The following is a 25,710-nucleotide window of genomic DNA, read 5'->3' as shown; positions in this document are numbered from 1 at the left end:
TGGAGCATACTAGATGCTCACAAGTTGACTGGTCCTAATTTAGCTGTTTGTTTTCACTGTAACAAGTTGGGGCACTAGAAGAGGAACTGCAAGGTTTACCTTGCAGAATTGAAGAAGAAGAAGGGTAGTAAGACTACCGCTTCTGATTCAGGCATGTTCATGATCGAAGTTAATATGTCACTAGGTCAAATTTCTACTTGGGTATTAGATACCGCCTGTGGTTCTCATATTTGCAATTCGTTGCAAGGACTAAAGGGAAGTATGACTCTTGAAAAATATGAGGTGATTCTACGTAGAGGCAATGAAGCAAGGGTTGCGGTCATATCTGTAGGATCATTTAGTTTACATATGCCTACGGGCAAGACTATTATTTTGAATAATTGTTACTACGTTCCCTCTATTGTGAGGAATATTTTTTCTATTCCTATGTTGTATGTGGATGGTTTTTCATTTATTATTAAGAATAATGAATGTTCTATCCTTAGAGATAATGTTCTTTTTTTTGGACGTGGCATTTTAAATAATGGTCTGTATGTATGTGACGTAGAGCATGATTTACTTCAGATTGAACAAACTAATAAAAGAAAACAAGATGATGAAAATCTGACCTATTTATGGCACTGGAGGCTAGGTCATATTAGTGAAAATAGACTGCGGACATTGCATAAGGAAGGGTTACTTGACCTCTTTGATTTTGAATCATATCCTACATGCGAGTCTTGTCTATTGGGTACAATGACCAAATCTCCATTTAGTGGACATGGAGAGAGGGCTGCAGATTTGCTAGGATTGGTACACACAGATGTATGTGGACCAATGTCTACGCAAGCCATGGGTGGATTTTCGTACTTCATTACTTTCATAGATGATAGATCTAGATTCGGATATGTGTATTTGATGAAACACAAGTCTGAAGCCTTTGAAAAGTTCAAAGAATATAAACATGAAGTGGAGAAACAAACCAAACACAGTATTATAACTCTTCGATCAGATCGAGGTGGTGAATACTTGAATGGAGAGTTTCTAGATTATCTCAAAGAAAATGGTATAGTCTCTCAGTGGACTCCTCCATATACTCTACAGTTAAATGAGGTATCTGAAAGGAGAAATCGAACTTTGTTAGACATGGTTCGGTCCATGATGAGCTATGCGAATCTTCCAGTATTCCTATGGGGTTATGCATTGGAAACCTCAACATATTTACTGAATAAGGTGCCTTCCAAATCTGTTCCTCAAACACCATATGAGATATGGAAAGAAAGGAAACCGAGTCTTAAACACGTTAAGATTTGGGGATGTCCAGCTTATGTCAAGAAAGTTGACCCAGATAAGCTGGAATCTCGATCCGTAAAATGTAATTTTGTGGGAAATCCTAAAGAGACTTTGGGGTATTACTTTTACACCGATCATCGGGTGTTTGTCTCCAGACATGCTACCTTCTTGGAAAAGGAGTTTATCCTTGAAGGAAACAGTGGGAGCAAAATTGAACTTGATGAAGTTCAAGAAGCACAAACTACTACGGATCAAGTGGAAACACCTGTTCAGACTGAACAACCTTCTGTGGAACAGCCCATTCGTAGGACAGGGAGAGTGTCTCGCCAACCTGAGAGGTATTATCGCCTTGTCATTGAGAATGACAATGAGTTGTCAATCATTGATGATGACAACCCTGTGACCTATAATGAGGCTATGAGTAGTGTTGACTCAGAGAAATAGCATAGTGCCATGAAATCCGAAATGGAATCTATGTATACCAACCAAGTATGGACTTTGGTTGAGGCGCCTGAAGGTGTTATGCCTATTGGGTGCAAGTGGGTATACAAAAGAAAGATTGGAGCAGATGGCCAGGTGGAGACCTATAAGGCCAGGCTCGTGGCAAAAGGATTCAAACAAAGGTAAGGGATTGACTTTGATGAAACTTTTTCGCCTGTAGCCCTGTTAAAATCAATTCGGATTCTGCTTGCGATTGCTGCTTACTACGACTATGAGATCTGGAAAATGGACGTGAAAACGGCCTTCCTCAATGTGGAACTTGAGGAGGAAGTGTATATGACACAGCCAGAGGGTTTTCTTTCCAAGGGAAATGAACACCTAGTGTGTAAGCTGCTGCGAACCATATATGGTTTAAGGCAAGCTTCTCGTAGATGGAACATCCGTTTTGATGAGACAATCAAAGAGTTTGGTTTTATCAAAAACATAGATGAACCATGTGTCTACAAGAAGGTTAGTGGGAGCGCGGTAACATTTCTTGTATTGTATGTGGATGACATACTTCTTATAGGAAATGATATACCGATGCTACAATCAGTCAAAGTATGGCTATCAAAGAACTTCACCATGAAGGACTTGGGAGAAGCATCCTACATTTTCGGTATGAAGATCTATAGAGATAGATCTAGAAGAATGATAGGTCTTACCCAGGGTACATACATCCAGAAAGTGCTTAAAAGGTTTAGCATGGAAAACTCTAAAAGAGGTCTCATACCGATGAGCCATGGAGTGTCCCTTTCTGAAAAAATGTCTCCTAAGACACCTGAGGAAAGAGAGCGTATGAGTAAGATTCCTTATGCTTCAGCAATAGGATCTATCATGTACGCGATGTTGTGTACAAGGCCTAATGTTGCTTATTCAATTAGTGTGACGAGCAGATATCAGTCCAATCCAGGTGAAGACCACTGGAAAGCAGTGAAAAATATCCTTAAGTACTTGCGAAGGACTCAGGACATTTTTCTTGTTTTTGGTGGTGAATCTGAGTTGAAAATAGAGGGTTATACTGATTCTAGTTTTCAATCAGAAAGTTATAGCAAATCCATGTCAGGGTACATGTTTACTCTGAATGGTGGTGCGAAGTTGGAAGAGTTCCAAACAGTCTACAACGGCTGACTCCACAGCGGAAGCAGAATATATAGTTGCAAGTGAGGCTGCAAAAGAAGCCGTTTGGATGAGGAAATTTGTTTCTGAGTTGGGAGTTGTTCCTAGCGTTGAAGAGCCTATTGTGTTGTATTGTGATAACAACGCAGCAATAGCACAAGCCAAGGAACCTAGGTCTCATAGAAATTCCAAACATGTCCTGCGGCACTTTCATCTGATTAGGGAGATTGTTGAAAGAGGAGATGTCAACGTCGAGAGAGTTGAATGGTGGTGCGAAGTTGGAAGAGTTCCAAACAGTCTACAACGGCTGACTCCACAGTGGAAGCAGAATATATAGTTGCAAGTGAGGCTGCAAAAGAAGCCGTTTGGATGAGGAAATTTGTTTCTGACTTGGGAGTTGTTCCTAGCGTTGAAGAGCCTATTGTGTTGTATTGTGATAACAACGCAGCAATAGCACAAGCCAAGGAACCTAGGTCTCATAGAAATTCCAAACATGTCCTGCGGCGCTTTCATCTGATTAGGGAGATTGTTGAAAGAGGAGATGTCAACGTCGAGAGAGTTGACACACATAACAACATAACAGACCCACTCACAAAGCCACTTTCTCAGAGTCACTTTGATCATCATAAAGACAAGATGGGTATTAGATACCAGAGTGATTGGCTTTAGTACAAGTGGGAGATTGAAAGAGATATGTCCTAAGTCCAATCATGTATGAGGATTTAAGAATAACTTTTATGTAATCTGTTTTGATTTCATTGAAATTAATAAAAGACTTGTTTTGTTTTTATTGCGGGCTCTATCTATTTAAATGTTTAAATAAGATATACCACAGTTTAGAGTAAAGCTTTTTATGGATTGTGATGAGATCATAATAATGAGACCTAAAAGATGATAACTATAAACTTAAATAGTTCCTGGTCGTAGGATTACTAACTGGTAATTAATAATCCGCAAAGATCGGTACATACTATGCTTGCTTCATTATGAAGGATGTCTGTTCTCATAGACATTTGTGTGGTGACACTATAGCTAGTATGTAGGTGCTTATTATAGAATAAGTTCACTGAACATGACTCACACAGCTGAACAACTGATGGAGTTCACTCACGTGTCAGCAGTTGTTCATATAGTGATAGTTGTACAAGTATCCTTAGACTTGAGGTCATCATAGTCCTCTTGTGTACACTGAACTATGTTTTGGTTTAGTTCTTAGTCTCAAGGGACAATTATAAGGGCTCTACTGGGTATAGGAATTTGTACACGAAGATAGTGTATGGTCAATAAAGGATCTACCCCTTCCAGTGAAGGAAGAGAATGTTCAATGCGGATCCACCTATGCTAGTTCAGGAATCTCTGGCCAGAGTGAATGAAATTAGAAAAGAGTTTCTATTTTACATTAAATAGAACTAATCATAGTGAATGGGAAAACAAGTGATTAAATAAGATAGGCTTGACACAAGTTCCATGCCTTGTATTTAATCGTGACATTGCAGGGTAGAAGGAATTGATTATACGGTAACCACTCACTGAATAGGTTCTTGTTATTCTAAGTAGTGAATTCGTATTATCCGGATAGTCGCGATATGTTGAGAAGTATCCCTCACGATGTAGAATAAATATGATTAATTAATTAATCAAATTTAATGAATTAGAGAATTTATATAAATAATGATAAAATAGTTTTATTATTATTTATTTCTACTACCGGCTTAATATTGAACCTACAGGGTCACACCATAAAAGAGAATGATTTAATGGTGGAGGATTAATTAATAATGGCTGATAATTATTTATTTATGATATAAATAATTAATTGGCAAATTTAATAATTGATTAAATGAGATTTAATTGATTATAAATTAATTAAGAAAAGGTTCTTAAAATTATTAATTAAGAATTTAATTTTTGGAAATTAAATCAAGTGAGAGAATTATTTCTAAAGACTTTAGAAAAAGGATTAATAATTAAAAGGTGTTTTAATTATTAGTGAGAATAATAAAGGGTTAATAATAATAATATTTTATGGGAAAATTTTCAGCTGAAAATTTTGCCTATAAATATACTATTATAGACCCTATTTTTGCCTCAACCAAAAAGATTTACAAAACCCTAATTCTCTCCATCTCCTCCTCCTTCATTACATCATTTTCTTGGTGGATACCGGTGGAGTGCTTCACACTTGAGGAGCAGCTGCTAAGGATCTCCGCTTGTGGTTCTTGGATCCCTATTAAAGACCTCCATCTTTCCATTAATGTAAAGTTTCTTAAGGTAAACATACTGAACTACGAATTAAATATTATTTTTCGCATGGATCCTGCGGAGGGTTTCGATTTTTTTAAGATTTAAGTTTACGTTTTCGCTGCGTTTATGTGCCAAAAACCCTTCACGAGGTCATTGGCTGCAGCTTGCCTAATGCGGGCCACCCTCTCTTCAACCATTTCTCTTAAAATCTCCTCAGCTCGCTCTTTGTCCAAGGGAACGGGCTCGCGGTTTAGCAGCTCCTCCACCCCAAGGGAAGCTGGTATATTGGAGAGGTCCACAGGCTTGTTTCTCCAATCATATATATTTTTCTCCCTGGTGTAGTGTTCAGGGTTAGGGTCGAGGTGAATATCCGGCGAGCCGGAGCCGGCTGCTCGCATCGAGTTCTCAACTCTAGCAATGTTCAAGACCTTTTGAGGGATGATAGCAGAACCAGGGGAAATAGGTTGGAAGTCAGCTCGCTTTGGAAGTCCTTTGAGCCTCGCTGCTCGGGTGGATATTGATTTAATGGAGACGGAGTGGCTGAAGAACGAACCGGGTTGGCAGAGGAGCGAGCCGGGTTCGAGGAAGAGCGAGACGATCCATAGGAGCGGGCTGAAGACGTCCTCGACATCTGTAAAAGATGGTGAAAATTAGTGTGTGGCCCTAAAAAGAAAGCAAAAATAAGTATGGGGTCGTACCTAAGTGTCCTCGCATCTCACACGGGATCGCACCTAATTATCTAAATGAGCAGACGGGCTCACATCGCATGTCGTCATTGTGTGTGGGCTCGCATCGAACAGGTGGTGTGTGCTCGCATGATGCATATGAACAAATATGAATGAATATGGATGATTAAGGATCAAAGGGGTACCTGTAGGTGAAGTGCAGGATGATCCTGATGAATCTGTTCCCGGAGAATATCGCCGCCGGTAGACGGTTCTTGTGGTGATGATGGTTTTCTCCGCGGTAGATCCTTGAGCAAAATGAGCAGCAATTCGAGAAGTGTTCTTGAAAATGTGAGAAATGAATTGAAATCCCACATATTTATAGGGGATAGAAGAGAGAAAGAACAAGGGACACGTGTCGCCATCTCAAGAGACGACACAAATCCCTACGCCAGCTGTTCAACAGTTGTCACGTGTTCAAACACATGATTGTGGAAAGGCATGCGAGGCGAGGCACGCGAGGCCGTTTGGTGCGACCTCGTGGGCTCGCGCCTGCGGGGCAATAAAAAGCTAATGCTGGAAAAATTCCTAGCCTCAAGATGCGACCAGAAATTTTGGGGGGTAGTTGTTATGCCCGCTTTCGGTCATGGGCCCTAAACAGGTCCCTGTAGGTGCATTGAATAGCTGGACTCTCGTGTGTGGGCTAGAACCATGGATTAATGTGACTTGAGTCAGCACATGCGGGCTGGGCTCATGACATGCGGGCTGGGCTCATGACATGCGGGTTGGGCTCATGACATGCGAGCTGAGCTCACACATGTAAGGTGGGCTCACACTTGCCATCTGGGCTCCCACACATGGGCTGGGCCCATGAGCCCACGTCTTATGAAAACAGAGGTAACATTGTATTTATTAATCGAAAAGGAAGGCGATGCGGGCCGAGGTGAGCAGGCCGGCCCGCGTCAAAGGACTTTGTGTGCAACATGGAAAGTGACTCATAGATGACTGAGTTGCTCGTAGGTTTCGGGGCTGACACAAGTTATTCCTACAATTAAGGGAAGAAACGTGGAGATGCCGTGAGATTGTAGGTAGCGTGTGGAGCCGGTCGAGATTTACGTGACTAATTGGCTGAAGGCCTGACTTTATCATGGGCTTGGGCTGCACGGGTTGGAGAACCCTAACCCTAGCCTATATGACTTGTTCCCCAAGAATTACGTGAGGCTTGATCCCTATAAATAGGGTACGTAGGCACTTGTATGAGATATGAGCCGACAGTTGATAGAGAATAACAAACACTATTCTTTCTTAATGAGTCAACATACAAGCTCATCCACCACCATACATAACCTTCCTCCGCCTTCAAACATCCTCCTTGATCCTTATTCCACCCATTAATCTCCGCAACACTGTTATACGAAATTCTCCCTATAACAGTGTTCATTACAAATATACATATACGCATTTTCATTAAGTTTTAGGGATTTCATGCCCGTAGTGCAGGTTGGGCCATAAAATCCATGGCCTCACAGTTCCAGCTGATGGACCACACCATTACCATGTGCAAACATTACATGAGCCAATAGGTGTTGTTGGACAGATAATGCTTGGAACTTTCCTCTCCTCATGTTTGCTTGGAAAGTTGGGCCTGCACTGGCCTGTGGTAATACCATTGTCCTGAAATCGGCAGAGCAAACCCCATTGACTGCTCTCTATGTAGCCAAAATTGTTCCATGAGGTACTTTGAGAATTATATCGTATCTCCCCAGTTTGTCAATTTTTCTGCGTAGGAACATCTAGCTTAGGCTTTCCCTGCCTTCAATTTAATTATCTGCATTATATCAAGATAGTGCTGTTGTTGATTCATATGCAGAACTTTCAAAATCTGAATGGTAAACTACCAAGAGGACTATCAGTTTCAGATAATTAAATTTTAGACAACAATTTATTATAGTACAGCCTAATGCAAATACTTATAACAGGCTGGTCTCCCTCCTGGTGGTTTAAATGTAGTTTCTGGCTATGGTCCAACAGCTGGGGCAGCTCTAGCTAGTCACATGGACGTGGACAAGGTTTTTCAATAACTCCTACTGACTGATATTGTATAACTTGTTAGTATGCGGAGATTTGAGGATGTGAATAACTGAGGAACTCCACCTGTACACAATGGAACTCGTATTAGCATGCTATGGAATATGCGCTTTTTAATTGCGTATATAGTTTCTCTCAATTTCTTCTAAAAATTAACATGAATAGGATGAAATGATAAAAAAAAATATTGATGTTATAACATTCTGTTGAATTAGCCATCAGCCATGGTGGATACTGAATATTAAAAACTAGCCTGCAGTTTCTCTAGGTTGGCATGCTTGTGGTCCATCATATTCCTCTCTGTGACTGACTTAGCATGCTTACTAGCTTTTAACCACCAAATCTCCTTGTATCCTATGAATTTAGTTCCCAGTTTTGCAGCTTGCTTTCACAGGCTCAACGGAAACTGGAAAGATCGTACTAGGATTGGCTGCACAAAGTAATCTTAAACCAGTGACACTGGAGCTAGGAGGAAAATCACCTTTCATTGTATGTGAGGACGCTGACATCAGTCGAGCTGTGGAGCTAGCACACTTTGCTCTGTTCTTCAATCAGGTGTGCAAGGACACCGTTGCAAAGCTCGCCTTTTGTGGAAGAGACATGGACGAGTTCCTCGTAATTAGACCTATTAATTCTCTTTACTCATGCAAGATTAATTAAAAAGATTTCTTCCTATAGGGGCAATGCTGTTGTGCTGGTTCTCGTACATTTGCTCATGAACGTGTTTATGATGAATTCTTAGAGAAATCGAAAGCTCGTGCTAGGAAACGTGTAGTTGGTGACCCCTTTAAGAAGGGTGTTGAACATGGTCCTCAGGTATTTTTTTTCCTTGTCTGTATAATAATTTTACAGGTGCCCAATAATCATCTGGTGATTGCTGCAGGAGAGGCTCAATAGTGTAACCCTATCTATCCTAGTCAGTTGTTACACCAGAATCGAGTCTATTAACATCAGTTGTTACACCAGAATCGAGCCTATCATCATCATATTGTTATTTTGACTGATAATCACCTGCAATCAGTCATGTACTGTGCCTGATTCATATATCTTTTTTTTTTGCCTGATTCATATATCTTAAGTCATGCAACTAAAACAATGAGTCCTTGGACGTAACACTGCTGTTGACCTTCCTCAGATAGACTCGGAGCAATTTGAGAAAATTCTGAGGTATGTAAGTTCTGGTATTGAAAGCAGTGCAACTCTCGAATGTGGAGGCGGAAGATTTGGGTCAAAAGGATACTACGTCCAACCTACCGTGTTCTCGAATGTTGAGGTATATTTTAATTATACTTATTTTTATGGACTTTTTTTCAAAATTAAATAGGATGGAGTAACGGTATTTCTTAACCATCCGTGGAAATCAGGATGATATGTTGATAGCACAGGAAGAAATATTTGGCCCTGTGCAGTCGATCCTGAAATTTAAGTGAGTTAAACACTTAATACTTCTATCACAGTCTAACTTATAGATGTGCTAGTTACTTAACACTGCCCGAGTCATGGTACAGGGACCTGAATGAAGTGATAAGAAGAGCCAATGCGTCGAAATCTGGTCTGGCTGCCGGAGTGTTTACGAAAAGCATAGATACAGCTAACATCTTGACACGAGCTCTAAAGGTCGGAACAGTATGGATAAACTGTTTTAATGTGGTTGTGGCTTGTAAAACATAACAAGGTGGCTTCACGGAAACTAAGAGCATCTCCGACCATGATAGCTAAAATGGTTAACCAAATCATGATTATGTAAAATTTTATTGAACCTGTAAAGCCATACACTCATGTGGTATTAGCTATAATCATTAGCTATATTCAAAAATATTATTTTATTCTTATTTTTTCAGATTTATATGTATATATATAAACTTAAAATAATAAAATAAATTTAGTTAATACTTAATTTAATACATGAAAAAATATATAATTGCAATTTAATAATTATTACAACTGAAAATATAATAACATATAAATATAACAAAAATATATTTAATAAAACAGTTACTAATATATATTGTATTATATATATATATTGTTTGTTAAAAATAATTAATAAATTTTGTTAATAAGATAACAATATTTTCACGCTTAATATTTTAAATATTAAAAATATTATATATAAAATAATAATTTTAATATTTATGTATTAAATATTATATAAATATATCTATGTATTAATGTGTATGTGTATGTATTAATGTGTAGATTTAGGTTTTAACATGAACTAAATATGACGTGGAAGATATAGCTAATGTGTATAGATTCAACAAATATAGAAGATCAGATGAAGGATATCTAAATTTTACAAATATAAAGATGAGATAAAGGATATCTAAATTTTTTGCTAACAGGTGATTTGGTTGGAGTGCTGTTTTTTTTATCTAATATCTATATTTGAGTGTCACATAGGATTTTTAGCTAATAGGAGGTCATGGGTGGAGATGCTCTAAGTTGGTTCAAGTATCCTCTTCACCATCGGTTTAACTTTTAAGCTAAAGAAATAGCCGTATTTTACACCAATTTTTAAAATTGTGGTCAAATTTTCAAATTCTCAATGATCATAATTTCTTTCTACCTTTAAAAAGAATGACTGTCATCAACTCCCGTTAAATGTTTGTCGTTAACTAATTTACACTTAAATTTAAAATAGTAGCCACACTTTTAGATTTTCAAAATAATGACATATTATCATTTTGGAAAGAGTTTTAAAGAGTTCTTCTATATTGATCATAATGCTATGCGTCGATTAATAAATCACTATCACTTTGATTATAAATTTTTTCAATAGATGGAAGTCGGGCACTTAATTGAATTAGAAGCAATAAAAAAACGGATGATTATTTGAGTTGTGTTTGTATTTATTTATTAAGCGATATCATATATTTTTAATACAATAAACGTGTGAGTATGGGTAAAAATTTGGAGGAGCCATTTTTTAACAGTAATTTTTTTAAAAAGGCTTGACAATTTTAAAATGGGTGTAAAACGAGCCCTATGTAATTTACCCATCTATAAACATAAACTTCCTTGTCATCCTCTACAATATCATACCAGTATTCCGACTTTATAATCATCATTGACACCATCATACCCGAATCCTAGATTGCACGTATAATAATAACCACAAGTAAAACCTTGAGGAATACTAACACTCGTAAGTTTCTTACACTTTTCATCATACAATAAAACAACACCGTTATACGTACCTGCAGATTCGGTAGAAGAATTCCATTTTCCCCCGGGACATCTTGGTACAGAATAACGGAGTGCATCAATATCAACAGAATGTAAAAAATATAGATACTGATCCATATTTCTGCATAGTCTGTTACGATTATCAAACAGTCGTGCTTAGTTTTTAAATATGTAAAGAGATAGAATATATGGGCTTGTGAAAGCCTAACCACACATTTCTTGAATATCAATGCGGAAACATTTCACAGGGAATATGTAAATTATGAATCGACACATCAGAGAGCTCAACTTGGAAGTCACAACTAATGCTCAAGGGAAAGTGTGGAACATATATTTTACAGTTTACATTACCCGTACGTATCAAAAACTATTCAAACTAATAATCCGTGTTCACAAGTTAAATTTACATTCCATAACTGCAGGATGAAAAGAATAGCTAACTCTGCAAGTGGGAGAATTTATGTGGAGTTTGGAGATCAAGCCCACTTGAGTAAAGGAGTTGCAGTGATCTGTTTTACTAGCACTAGGATCCCCGTAAAGCTTCAATTCTCACCCCGCCTCAAGGCCTAAACAAACATCTGTAAGTATATCTCAGAAATTGTACCAAATGATTATTCTCAACCTCCAAAACACCATGTAATTTTTAACAAATATGGGCACTTAATGGTTCGAGCCAGACAGAGAGATTATTAAAACGATAAACTCCTTCTCAGGTTATGTGGATGAGGTAGTGCACTCCATTTACAATATCATACAGCATTAACCCAATCCTCCCCCCTAGCCAACTGCCCAATAGACTTCCTATCAAATACCCGAACCTTCCGAACCGTTGTTCGCCAAGAAACCCAACAGCATAAGTCCCAACCAAAGTTCCACCTCCCCTAAGGAACCCTTCTGTCATTGTTCCTCCATAGTAAATTGCTTCAAAAAAATCCCATCCACTAGATATAATGGGGCCTAAAATGCGATTGGCATTCCTAGCTGCTACTTTTGCCGCCCTCGCTCCTTCTTCCTGTGCTCGCTTTTCTGCTTCTTTACCGGACAGTCCTTGTGATGCTGCATCAACTAGTGCATTCTTAAATGAGTTATGTCTGACTAGCTCGACATGATCGGCTCTAATGTTATTGGTATAGAGCTTCACACCCTCCTTCAAAGTGCATACAAGGGACCCAGAACTCCAATCAAAACATTCAAACAAAGTAAACTTTCCACTCTTGGATGAGGCCGATTCACCAACCATATGCCGACATTTCTCAGCTTTCGTAAACACATTGTCCGAACATAGAATCAGAGACCACATGGAAAAACGAATCATAGAAACAAAAAACGTTAAGCAAAATTTACATTTTACATAATCAGATTAAACCAAAGTGTTGTACTGCAATCGGATAGTGACATAGACTAAGATCCTAACAACACATCATATTGTTTCCTTATTTGGAAAATTTACAAATCAACATCTAATAGATGCCTGGAAAAATAATGATTATAATAGTAGATAACTTTAAAAATTCGCATTAGTGCATTACTGTCTGATTAAGTAATACACTTGGAAGTGATAAAATTGAATCTTTACAGCAGTCCAGTAGATAAACTAAGATAAGCTCACACAGATTTATTCACTACTAATCTGAACTAATGTTTGACAATGAATTGAGATCCCACGTAACATATAACAATTCGGACACCTCGGGTGTAATTGGAAGAAGCATATATACGTAACTAGGGGATAAGCGTCATAGGACATACTTGATGATTTCAAGAACTATGAGAACAAATAGCATTCACATTAATAAATAATAGAAATAAGAACTATGAAAACTATGAGAACATGTCACAAGGTAAAAATAAAGACACTTGAAGTCAATCTTGCTCACATAAATAACTAAGGACACTTAAAAGAATCTTAATAGCACATTTATGAATCAAAAAGTTCACAAGCCAAGTGCAGAGTTTAAGAAATAAAGAGACTCGATTATAACATAGTCTATATCATACTTTTTGGAGGCAAGAAGCTTGTATCATACTTTTTAAAGGCATTCGTTTAGCCTTTTAAAAATTTCACCAAAAATAAACTCATTCACTCTGCTAAACAGAAGTAATGACATTATATGTGGTGTAATCTACATCCTTATACATCTCAAATTTTCTTTCTCCTTCTTGATTGGAATTAGTAAGATTTCAGATATGTAACTTAGTGGCTGTGATTGGGTGGGTGGTAATGGATTATCTTTTTGACACTGTTTCTATCTAAAATGATGATGTTTTAATACCTTGATTTTACATTTCAAAGCCCACTTATTTACTTATAAACTTATGTTTTTTTGTTTAAACGTACATGGCAATGAGTGCAATAAGACATACCCATAACAAAATGAAGCCTCTTAACCTACACAAAGTTTCAGTACCATATATTGATACAATTCGAGTCCAGAGCAACTGAAATTTGTGTTAAATATATGATCCTATTGGGGCATTCCTCTAACACCTTAAGGTTTTAGATGAGCTGGTTACTCAACATGGTATCAGAGCTTAGACTGATTCTATTGGGGCATTGCTCTAACACCTTAAGGTTTTAGATGAGCCTGACTTTGGTCCTTGAGAGAATAGATTTCATGCTAATGAAGTTCTCGTAACACTGACATTGTAACAACCCACGCCCAAGATTGTAACAACCCACGCCCAAGACCTAACACATATACATAACAGTAATTAAGCACAAATAATTAAACATACAAACAAATAATAACTTACAAAAGAAGTCAAACTTAACAGGTAACTGTTGTCAGATGTTCTACCATAATCTAATTAAAGAAAGAACTATAACACAAATAATTTATTCACGAAAAAAAATTATTAAACACTACAAACACAGTTGCCCTCTACTATAGAGCTTGTTAACAAGATTATGAAAACAATTAACCATCAAATTGAATAACTTTAATTAAAATACTCACCCACACTACACAGTTGCCTCATCTATCCAACTTATTAACAAGATCAGCAAAACAATCAGCTAATTCCGAAGCAGCTAAGCTTAAGTGACATTTTAAAGGAAAAACAACCGCCGCTTGGTTTTGACACAAGACAAGCTTTATTGACACAATATTAGTTATAAAGTTGAGACTGTAAGGAACTAAACATACATACATAGAATATATATGTATATACTGAATATATACCTGTAATACTGAGGACCACTACTGCAAAAACGAACAACACAAACTGATATCTTTTCTTCTCCAACCTAATGGCTACTGCCATTCTGACTTTAATTTTTTTTTCTTTTTAGTTTTAGAAGCTGTTTTTTTCCAATGGAAACATATTCTAATAGTGTGGGCTCTCTCAAAAATGCAAGATAGTACATGGTGACCGGTGAATGGTGCTTGGTGAGCCTAATGACAGGGAGGTTATCCACTACCATTTTGTTTTTCGTATAATTTAGAATTTCGGGATCTAAATTTGAGAAAAATGTCCCAAGTATGCAACATTTTCGATAAGTTTGTCAATATGGTCTAATCATAAATAATATTAATATATTGTATTCTATTGTTCAATTGTACCATTGACATCTTTTTTAATAAAATTTATTTTAATAATTAGAACTCGAAATTGACAAATATTGATATACAAGGATAATCGAAGTTACATGTTTTTATTAATATACATGACATTACTTTTATGTTTGGAGGGTCAAAAGATACTTTGTTGGTACCCTGAGCCTTCTCTCGGATAATAGTCAAAAAGAGTGTAACAACACTTCACGTCACATTACACTTTTTTCACTCTTTTGGACATTCAAGATACTTGTAGAGTATCTCTAACCCGTTAAATTATTTTGGCTTTCAAATTCAATTCCACTCACTGCTACTAAATTTTATATCATTTTTGTATTATATAATTTATTTTATTATTAAATTATAAAAATAAATTAAAAATTTTAAAATGGTTTGATACAAATAGAACAAATTTGTTTCTAGCAGGTTCGAATTCCACGGGAGCAGAATTTATGATTATGACTTCTGAGTCAGAGCATGTCGCTTAAATGCGGTTTATCTTGGTTCACGTGATTTGCACGTTATTTCGTGAGCCCGTAGGATTTACCCAGTGCGCACCCGAAGGGTAGCGGTTGTGAGTTACTTACGATAAAAAAAAGAACATTTTTTTTCTAGTATAAGAGTACAAGGGTAATATGTGAATAAAAAAATAACTTTTAGTGTCACACCAAAATGATTTATCTTTTAGAGTTGCGTTAGACACGAGTTTTACACAAAAATGTTGTAAAAAAATATATTTTTAGAATTGGATGGGAAGATAATCGCTTACATTGTGTATTTTAATAATGAATTGTAATTTTTTAAATAAGTTCTATAATTACAACAATATCCCTAATGCATTCATATTAAAAAAACGCTTTTTATTCACCTAATCTAAATCTAAATCTAGGTGAGTGCATAGTAATGAGCATCAACATCTTTGAAGTTTCAAATTTAAATAAGATTTTCAAATGATTGAAGAATGTTTAAAATTTAAAGTTACGCATTTTGGATTCTTTATTGTTATTGAAGATGTGATTGTATTCCGATCTAATATCGTAGAAGTTTGGGATTTGCAATGTAGATCTTTTTTTAAAAAAAAAGTTTAAAGATTTGAATTATTCAAATTTGGTTCATAAATTTTTTTTTGTAAAAAGTTGGTAATTTGAAAAATTATCGAATATGTCATATGTATAATCTCACATAAATTCCACGTCAACTTTGTAAAAATCTCTATGAAATCTGGAAATATTTCTTAAATTATAAATTTTAAGAGTAAAAAGTTTTCAAAATTCATAAATAATTATTTAGTAATCAAAGCTTCTTAGGGATATAAAAATATTGACGCACTAATACTTTTAGCAAATGTAAGTCACGAAAAATAAGCGCAACCATTAAAGTTCGAAACTTATCAAATCCTAACATTAAATACGCGCAATAAATAAATCCACGTTTTTTATCCATAACATTTGTCGCCGTCTGTGGGAAGAAGACGACAAACATGAAAGCACGAAAAAACACAGAGAAACCACCTGCTGTGATGCACAACGTCACATCCACCGTTGAGATACCACCACAGTCAACCATCAATACTCAGAGGGTTGTTCTCTCAGGGACGGAGATCCCAATTACCCAACTGTTGATCCTAATAACGGCCTCCAACCTCAAGGGATACATAATTATGAGAAGAGTCCCAAACTGTAGATTGTGCTCTCACCAATGAACACTCGAATTTCAGATATTAATAATCGTGCTTCCCTTAAGGACGAATGATAATCCATCTTATGGGATGTAGAATTTGAAGGAGTTATACCTCAACATCAACTACATGAGGAGTATGAACTTTGCTATTTTTTAGGGTTAAACCTTATTTAAGGGAGAAATTATGATTTTTATGGTCTCTATATTGAGGATAGTGATTGCTCCTATGAAGAGAAGATCTCCCCAAGAATGGTACAGCTGAGCAAGGAACCAGTTGTTACAGGGCGTTTTAGCCCTGGTGACGTGAAGGGATGAGTGCTCAAATCATAAAAAAAGAGGATCCATGCTCATGGAGCACGCATGCGAAAACCCCAAAAAGATCTGGAATCACAAAGCAATCAAGAACTACCAGCCACAACTCTAGTTATCGCTTCCACCATTGAAATACCACAACTCTCAGTCACAAAACTAAGATGTCGGTTTCGTAATAATGGGATTCCTTGTAACCCGAACGCTGATTCAAGGGACTGATACCAATATCAAGGAGTAGAAAACCAATGGATGAATCTCCAATGTTATTTCGGATGTTAACGATTATGTTTTCGTCTAGGAGGAATGATAACCCACCTGATTAGAATAAACTTTAGCGTCAACCACATTGAAGGTAAGAATCCCGGTATTTGCAAGGGCTGGGCCCTATTCATAAAAGAGTTTGAGATTTCTCTAGTCCCAATACCTTGGATAATGAATGTTCATCTGATAAGGAGACCGAGCCACGAAGGAGATGACTAAGTAAAGAGACTAATGTCAGGATACGTTCTCAGTCTCGAGGGCACGAAGGGATGATTCCTCATAAAAGAATTCAAGCCCATGAGGAGCATATCAACAAGATTTAACAATTTTGGAGATATGTTAGGAAAATACTCGATCTCATCCTGAAGGGACGATTCAAGATCCCCAAATTTGAAAGATAGAATCCTCAAGTTCAAGGGTCGAATCCCCAATTTCAGATGGTAGTTGAGACATTAGCTTTAGCATGCCACAATGGTCACAATTCTCAAACAATTGCTCTTCTTTCCCGAATCATGGTTGATCCAGAATATGGGTTCAAATATTATAACCAAGGAAGCGGAATTCAACATCGATCGTGCAAAGGCTATACACCCACTTACATTCAAGGATTGTGTTAGACTTTAAATCAACTGTAGGGGGTGAATACATTTAAATAATCAAATCAAATTAAAGAACTCAACAAAATGAATTGTTTTTATATTAATGAATAAAAATTGATTACAATACTCTCTCAAAGGATGAACAGATTTTGTTAGGAATATGTGTATTAGTTTGATGATAAGTTTAACAAAACACTTAAGTAGAAATCTAGTGTTTGTAGCCTCAACGGATAAGACCATCTTGGCTATCCGTTGAAGGAGTAGCCTTACTTAGCAATAAGTTTGGTATTGTAGCACATCTCACTCTCTGGTTTCAAGCTGTAATTCTTAGATGTTGTTAGGAGATAATCAGTCATGTTGACTACTAATGGATGTACAAATAGGAGGGCTAATTGTAAATATTTCATGCCTTGTAATTTTGTATAAGTGAAGAAGTGTCAACGGATATTGAAGACCTTCAACGGATAAGAAACTAAGCTTCAATGGATGTCTCTAACGCTTCAACGGATAATATCCATCAACGGATAAGTGCTTCAACGAATAAAGCTTCAACTGCTAGAGCATCAACGGATAAAACCATCAACGGATGAAAGCTTCAACGGATGCTCAGTCTCATAGCAGTTGATAGTGACAGTTAACAAAGCTGACAGAGGCACATGGATTGACAGAGATGTGGTAGCCTATTTCAGGAACAGCAGAAAAAGCAGTCGTTTTTAGTCTGGTTCATAATGGAAAGTCAACAGATAATTCCATATTACACTGGATAAAAATGGAACAGAAACAAGTGGAGAACTATTGTCTTATTGTACTTTATCTTTGTCTTCACTTGTAAACTTGGTGTTATATAAACCAAGTAGTAGCTAGTAATTAGATGTGAATTTTCCCTGAGCTGTTTAGAAATATCAAGAGAGAAAATCATCTAGTTTGTACTAGGAAGCAGCTGTGATTTAGTTTTGAATCACAGATTTTCTGAAATAACACATCTCTGGTGGAACAACAAATCCACTAGAAAAGTTTTTAAGTTCTTTGTGTTCATTACATTTGTGTTTGAATATATATCTGTCTGCATCAGCTCCAAGCAATTCACACACATTTGATCACTCAAACACTTAGTCTTACAAACTGCTCAAAACTTGAAAAAGTTTTGAGATTTATATTCAACCCCCCTTCTGTAAATCTCATTGTTAGTCCACTGGGAATAACAATTGGTATCAGAGCAAGCTCTTAACATACAAAGAGTTTAAAGATCTATTCTGCTAACATCATGAGTAAGAAGGATATTGGTGTAAAGATTCCAATCCTGGAAAGAGATAACTATCATCACTGGAAGGTGAAGATGCATTTACATCTTCTCTCTCAAGATGAAAGCTACATCAACTGCATTGAGAATGGTCCTCACATCCCACACAAGGTGGCCACAGCTGCTACTGCTACAGTTGCTGTTGGACAGTCTATTCCCAAGTCAAAGGCAGAATGGACTGTTGAAGATATTGAAGAGGTCCACAAGGACAAGAAAGCCATTAACATTTTGTTTAATGGTCTGGATCAAGATATGTTTGACAATGTCATCAATAGCCAAACTGCTAAGGAAATTTGGGATACTGTGCAGCTTATCTGTGAAGGCACTGAGCAAGTTAGAGAAAACAAAATGCAGCTTCTCATTCAACAATATGAATATTTTCATTTTGAAGAAGGAGAATCATTGAATGATACATTCAACAGATTTCAGAAACTATTGAATGGATTAAAGCTGTATGGGAGAGTGTACCAAGTCAAGGACTCCAATTTAAAATTTCTAAGGTCTCTACCAAAGGAATGGAAGCCTATGACTGTTTCTCTAAGAAATTCTCAAGATTATAAGGACTTCACACTTGAAAGATTATATGGAATTTTGAAGACTTATGAACTTGAGATGGAGCAAGATGAGCTGTTGGAAAAGGGAAAGAGAAAAGGAGGATCAGTTGCACTTGTAGCTGACAGTGAAAAAGTTGAAGCCAGGAATGAGGAGAAGACAATGCCAAGTCTCAAAATTGGCACAAGCAAATCAGAATCAAGCAAGGGTAAAGAGCAAGTTGCTGAGGATGAAGACAATTCCAGTCAGGATGAATCTGATGATATTGAAGAACATTTGGCCTTTCTGTCCAGGAGGTTTGCAAAGATGAAGTTCAGGAAAAACACAAAGTTCACTAAGCCAAACAAAAACATGGTGGACAAATCAAAGTTCAAATGTTACAACTGTGGCATTAGTGGACACTTTGCAAGTGAGTGTAGGAAGCCAAATTCTGAGAAAAAGAAATTTGAGCAAGTTGATTACAAAAAGAAGTATTTTGATTTGCTCAAACAAAAGGAAAGAGCTTTTCTCACTCAAGATAATTGGGCAGCAGATGGGGTAAATGAAGATGATGATGTGGAATATGTCAACCTAGCCCTGATGGCTAATTCTGATGAAAATGAAACTAGTTCATCAAGCAACCAGGTAATTACTACTGATCTCTCTCAGCTTTCTAAACATGAATGCAATGAAGCCATAAATGATATGTCCAATGAATTATATCATTTGCGTGTTTCTCTTAAATCACTAGCTAAAGAAAATACTAGGATCAAAGAAAATAATGTGTTTTTAAGTGATAGGAATGCTGTGTTAGAGAGTCAGGTAATTGAGCTTGAAAAGATTAAACTTAAATGCTTGACTGTTGAGAGTGAACTAGAAGAAGCTGTTAAGAAAGTAGAAATTCTTTCTAAACAGTTAGAAAGTGAGCAAGAGGTAATCAAGGCCTGGAAAACATCTAGGGATGTTGGTGTTCAAATTGCCAAGGTTCACGGAATTGAATCATTCTGTGAGGATGCCTGGAAGAAAAACAAAAAGAAGTTAGAATTAATTGATGGATTATCAACGAATGTGGAATCAACGGATGATGAAAGTTATCCGTTGAAGGAAGAAAAGGAGCATCTGTTGAAGGCTCATCAATTAAAACAGGCAAGTTCCTTTAAAAATAAAAAGAATGATTCAACTCTCAAGAACTTTGTCAAAGAAGGAGCTAGCACATCCAGAGATGTCAGTAAGGTGAATATAGGACACATGACTTTAGATCAGTTGAAAGATAAGCTTAAGTTGGTTGAGGATAAGAAGGAAACTAAAAGAAAATCTAAAAGAAATGGGAAGGTAGGGATTAATAAACATAACAATTACACACCTGATAGGTATGCTCCTAGAAAAAGCTGTGTTCATTGTAAAAGTGTTAATCACCTATCTGATAATTGCAAATCTGTTAAAAATGCTCCCATGCCTTCAAATCCCTCCATGCCTAATATGTCTATGTCACCTCTACATGCTATGCCTGTTATGTCTCACCAGAATCCCCATGCACATTTTGCAAACATGCCATACATTAACAATCCTTACTTTACTGTATTTAGTATGCCTCAAATGCCATACAATATGCCTATGTGGAATAACATGTTTGCACAACCTATGCCTTATCAAATTCAATCAAATGTGTTAAATGATTCTGTGACTAACCCTACACTTCAACCAACCACATCTGAGACCAAGGTTGACCCAAAGTTACCTAAGTCAAAAGATGCAGGAGGAATGAAGTCTAGGAAAAAGACTAACAAGACTGGACCCAAGGAAACTTGGGTACCAAAATCAACTTGATTGATTTTGTTGTGTGCAGGGACAAAGAAGGAATCTATGGTACTTGGACAGTGGTTATTCAAGACACATGACAGGAGATTTCACCCTGCTCACAGAGTTTAAGGAGAGAGCTGGCCCTAGCATAACCTTTGGAGATGACAGCAAAGGATTCACTATGGGATATGGCTTGATTTCAAAAGAAAATGTCATCATTGATGAAGTTGCATTGGTTGATGGTCTCAAACACAATTTATTGAGCATCAGTCAACTATGTGACAGAGGGAATACTGTTTCCTTCAATTCTGAAGCTTGTATTGTCACAAGTAAAAAGGACAATAAAGTGGTTCTAACTGGAGTTAGAAAAGGGAATGTGTACTTAGCTGATTTCAACTCTACAAATGCAGAATCCATTACTTGTCTTCTCAGCAAAGCAAGTCCAGTTGAAAGTTGGCTATGGCACAAGAAGCTGTCCCATTTGAATTTCAAGACAATGAATGATCTAGTCAAAAAGGACTTAGTTAGAGGAATGCCTCTAGTGGAATTCACAAGGGATGGACTGTGTGATGCTTGTCAGAAAGGAAAGCAAAAGAAAGTATCATTCAGTAAGAAGCTTGAATCTGCAATTGATGAACCACTGCAACTTCTACACATGGATCTTTTTGGACCAGTCAATGTATTGTCAATTTCAAGGAAAGGATACTGCCTAGTGATTGTAGATGATTTCTCAAAGTTTTCATGGGTTTATTTTCTTGGATCAAAGGATGAAGCTAGTGAAATCATCATCAATCATATCAAGCAAGTCAACAATCATCCTGATTTCAAAGTAAGGAATATTTGTTGGTTATTCTGCTGGAAAATCATATAGGGTCTACAATCTAAGAACCAACATTGTCATGGAATCTGTACATGTTGTGTTTGATGATAAAAAGATTGATGGACTAACAGATGAGGGACATCATGAAGGACTCAAATTTGACAATATTGAGATATATTGTGATGATAGTGAAGATGAGAATGATGAAGAAGGCATCTCAAGAAGAAACCAGAGTCTGCCTTTGGATAATGCACAGAATACTGCATCCGTTGAAAGTCATAATTCAGCTTCCGTTGAAAGAAGCAATGCAGCATCCGTTGAAAGACAAAGTGCATCATCCGTTGAAGTTCATAACGAAGCATTCGTTGATCACAGTCTATCAACGGATAATCAATTCACCTCATCAGTTGATAGAACTCCCAATTCCTTTCAAAGGATCAGCAACTCAGGGGGAGTTTCAACAAATCAACACTCTATCTCACATCATGACAATACTGAGGCAACCTCATCAAGGGCTAATCTACCACCTCAAAGGAAATGGACCAAGAATCACCCTTTTGAACTGATCATTGGTGATGCTACATCAAAAGTACAAACTAGAAGGGCTACTCAAGATGAATGTCTGTATAGTAGCTTTCTATCACAGGAGGAACCTAAGCGAGTGGAAGAAGCTCTTTTGGATCCAGATTGGATTTTAGTAATGCAAGAGGAGCTAAACCAATTTGAGAGGAACAAAGTGTGGAAGCTGGTACCCAAGCCAAAGAACAAGAGTTCTATTGACACAAAATGGGTATTCAGAAACAAGATAGATGAAAATGGCATTGTCATAAGGAATAAAGCCAGATTGGTTGCCAAAGGCTATTCTCAACAAGAGGGAATAGATTTTGATGAAACATTTGCTCCAGTTGCAAGACTTGAAGCCATCAGAATCTTTCTAGCCTATGCAGCTAATGCCAATTTCAAAGTCTATCAGATGGATGTCAAGAGTGCATTTCTAAATGGGGAATTGGAGGAAGAAGTTTATGTAAGCCAACCTCCAGGTTTTGAAGATCCAAATTTTCCAGACCATGTGTATTATTTGTTGAAAGCACTCTATGGACTAAAGCAAGCACCTAGAGCCTGGTATGAGACTTTATCAAAGTTCCTTCTAGATAATTACTTCACAAGAGGTACTGTTGACAAAACTCTCTTCTTTAGAAATGTTAATGGCTCTAAGATACTTGTACAAATTTATGTAGATGATATTATATTTGGATCTACAGATGATAAACCTTGTAAAAAGTTTGCTAAATTAATGCAAAGTAAATATGAAATGAGCATGATGGGAGAGCTAACTTACTTTCTTGGTTTACAAGTTAAACAAGTTAGTGATGGAATTTTCATTAGTCAAACTAAATATATTTATGATCTTTTAAAGAAGTTTGACTTAATGGATTGTTCACCTGCAAAAACTCCCATGGCCACTGCCACCAAGCTTGAATTAAACAAGGCTGAAAAGTCTGTGGATATTACAAGTTATAGAGGCATGGTTGGCTCACTTTTATATTTAACTGCCAGTAGACCTGATATTATGTTTTCTACATGTCTCTGTGCTAGATTTCAAGCTGACCCTAAAGAATCTCACTTAGTGGCTATTAAAAGAATTTTCAGATATCTCAAGGGGACTCCAAATCTAGGAATTTGGTACCCTAGAGAGTCTGGTTTTGATCTAATTGGCTACTCAGATGCAGATTATGCAGGTTGCAAAATAGACAGGAAAAGCACAACAGGCACCTGTCAATTTCTAGGAAACAAGCTTGTATCATGGTTCAGCAAGAAGCAGAATTCTGTTTCCACATCAACAGCTGAAGCTGAATACATTGCAGCTGGTAGTTGCTGTGCACAAATACTGTGGATGAGGAACCAGTTATTTGACTATGGTATAACTGTTGACAAAATTCCAATATTTTGTGACAACACAAGTGCCATTGCCATTACTGAAAATCCAGTGCAACACTCAAGAACCAATCACATTGATATCAAGTACCACTTCATTAGGGAACATGTGATGAAAGGTACAGTGGAACTTCATTTTGTTCCAAGTGAAAAGCAGATTGCAGACATATTTACCAAGCCACTTGATGAATCAACATTCACAAGATTAGTAAGTCAGTTAGGTATGCTTAACTATTCATAATCTATGTCATCTATGTAATCTGTCTTGTAGCCTGAAATGAATTTGCTGCAAGAACAAAGTTGGCTTTAATCAAGACTTATCCTATCAATGGATATTCCCTATCCGTTGAAAGCCAAAATTGTTCTATCAACGGATATTCATTATCCGTTGAAAGACAAATACATTTCTGGTAATTTTATCCTTCAATGGATAAAATAGTGTTGTTCATCAACGGATAACTATTTACCTTATCCGTTGATGTGTCACGTCAGTAAGTCACAGCCGTTGATTCTTTTACTCAACCGTTGATACAGATATACAGTGTTGTATGTATTTGTATTTACGGTAGTTTTCAGAATTTCTAAAGTTTCATTTATTCCTGAACGGCTATCACTTACTTAAAAGAATCATTTAATTATTTTATTTGTGTTTTAATTCAAGAAAGTATAAAAGCCCAATTGAATTCTTATTTTCACTTTACGCTTTCTTGCAATTATCATTCTCTTTCTCTCTCAATTCTCAAGTTTTTCTCTGCAACCTTTACTCACAACAATGGCACCAGTAGTCAAAATTATGTCTCAAACAGGATTTGTTTATGAAAAGAATAATTTCATAGTCTTGGTTGAAAAGAATGAAGCTCATTCTGATTATCACAAGATGATGGACTTCATCAAGAACTGCAAACTGAGCTATGCAATGCTGGAAGCCCCAACCATCTACTGTGAAGTGATTGAGGAGATTTGGACAACTGCAGAGTTCAACTTCACAGATATGACTATTGCCTTCTCTCTCAAAGGTAAGGACTATTGCATTAATTGTGATGATATACAATCTTGCTTTAAGTTGTCTGAGAATAATGCCATGACACCACATACTGATAAAGATGTCTCTGCAATGCTAGATTCCATAGGCTATGCTTTTGATTCTGCTAGTTTAGGTAGTATTAGAAGGAAAGGCCTTAAGAAAGAATGGAGTTTTCTTGGAGATGCCTTTATTAAGGTTTTCTCAGGGAAGATTAGCAATTTTGATGTTATCACTTCATCTCTTGTTAATATGCTCTATATGCTAGTTTCTGATAGGTACTTTAATTTTAGCAACTGTGTTATGCTAGAATTAGGTTCCAGATTAGGCAACAAAGCTAATAGACCACATTATATCTACTTTGCTAGATTCTTTATGTTATTGGCTAACCATGTTGCTAAAGGTTTGGTTATATCCAATGAGAATAATAAACTCAAATGCTGGGCACAAGAGAAAAGGGTCCTTGCAGACCTTTTGAGAATGAACCTAACAGCCAGGTGCCATTGGTATACTTGCCAATCATGAATGCACCACAGGTAAGTGAGGTAAATGTTTCTATAACTCCTACTATTTCCAACCCCAATGTTTCTTTGCCTTCTAGTGTGGCTATGGAACCTGTGTCATTGTCCAAACAGGCTCCTACCAAAGCCACCAAATCTAAAGTTTCCAAAGTCAAGTCAAAGAAACCTACCTCTGTTGTTTCTCAAAAGACAACAGTTGTAACAACTACCATAAACCCTGAAGGGAGTGAACAGGGTGTGAGTGGTGAGGGGAGGGGTGAACATCAAAAAGCCCCCCAGGATAAGGTGGGAGAGGTGAGTGGTACCCAAACCAGCC

The 25,710-nt window shown here is 36.9% G+C and overlaps 1 protein-coding gene and 1 pseudogene across 3 annotated transcripts; one reads left to right on the top strand and one right to left on the bottom strand.

Moving 5' to 3' along the window:
- Positions 1–5,553: 5,553 nt before the first annotated feature.
- On the top strand, positions 5,554–9,708 carry LOC141691519 (aldehyde dehydrogenase family 2 member B4, mitochondrial-like; annotated as a pseudogene).
- A 1,618-nt stretch (positions 9,709–11,326) lies between these two features.
- Positions 11,327–14,414, bottom strand: LOC141693173 (uncharacterized). Of its 3 annotated transcripts, none has more exons than XM_074498190.1 (3): positions 14,240–14,373; positions 14,015–14,149; positions 11,327–12,314 (listed from the first exon to the last, which is right to left on the bottom strand). In XM_074498190.1, exons 2-3 carry the CDS (start codon positions 14,034–14,036, stop codon positions 11,767–11,769), a joined length of 570 nt encoding a protein of 189 aa, XP_074354291.1. In that variant the 5' UTR covers positions 14,037–14,149; positions 14,240–14,373; the 3' UTR covers positions 11,327–11,766. The 3 variants fall into 3 exon arrangements, with proteins under 3 accessions (XP_074354291.1, XP_074354292.1, XP_074354289.1); XM_074498191.1 differs by having other exon boundaries at positions 14,015–14,128; positions 14,240–14,369; XM_074498188.1 differs by lacking the exon at positions 14,015–14,149 and having other exon boundaries at positions 14,240–14,414.
- Between the last annotated feature and the right edge of the window lie 11,296 nt (positions 14,415–25,710).

This window comes from Apium graveolens, chromosome 10, assembly GCF_009905375.1.
Source record: "Apium graveolens cultivar Ventura chromosome 10, ASM990537v1, whole genome shotgun sequence".
Taxonomy (NCBI): domain Eukaryota; kingdom Viridiplantae; phylum Streptophyta; class Magnoliopsida; order Apiales; family Apiaceae; genus Apium; species Apium graveolens.
Note: the sequence above shows the minus strand (reverse complement) of the source record. Positions and strands in the feature narration are given on the sequence as shown.

Coding starts and splice junctions, on each gene's coding strand:
- LOC141693173 (XM_074498188.1), bottom strand. CDS start 14,321: ATGGCAGTAGCCATTAGGTTGGAGAAGAAAAGATATCAGTTTGTGTTG. Junction 12,315..14,239: donor AGTGGTCCTCAGTATTACAG/GTATATATTCAG, acceptor TGTTTACGAAAG/CTGAGAAATGTCGGCATATG.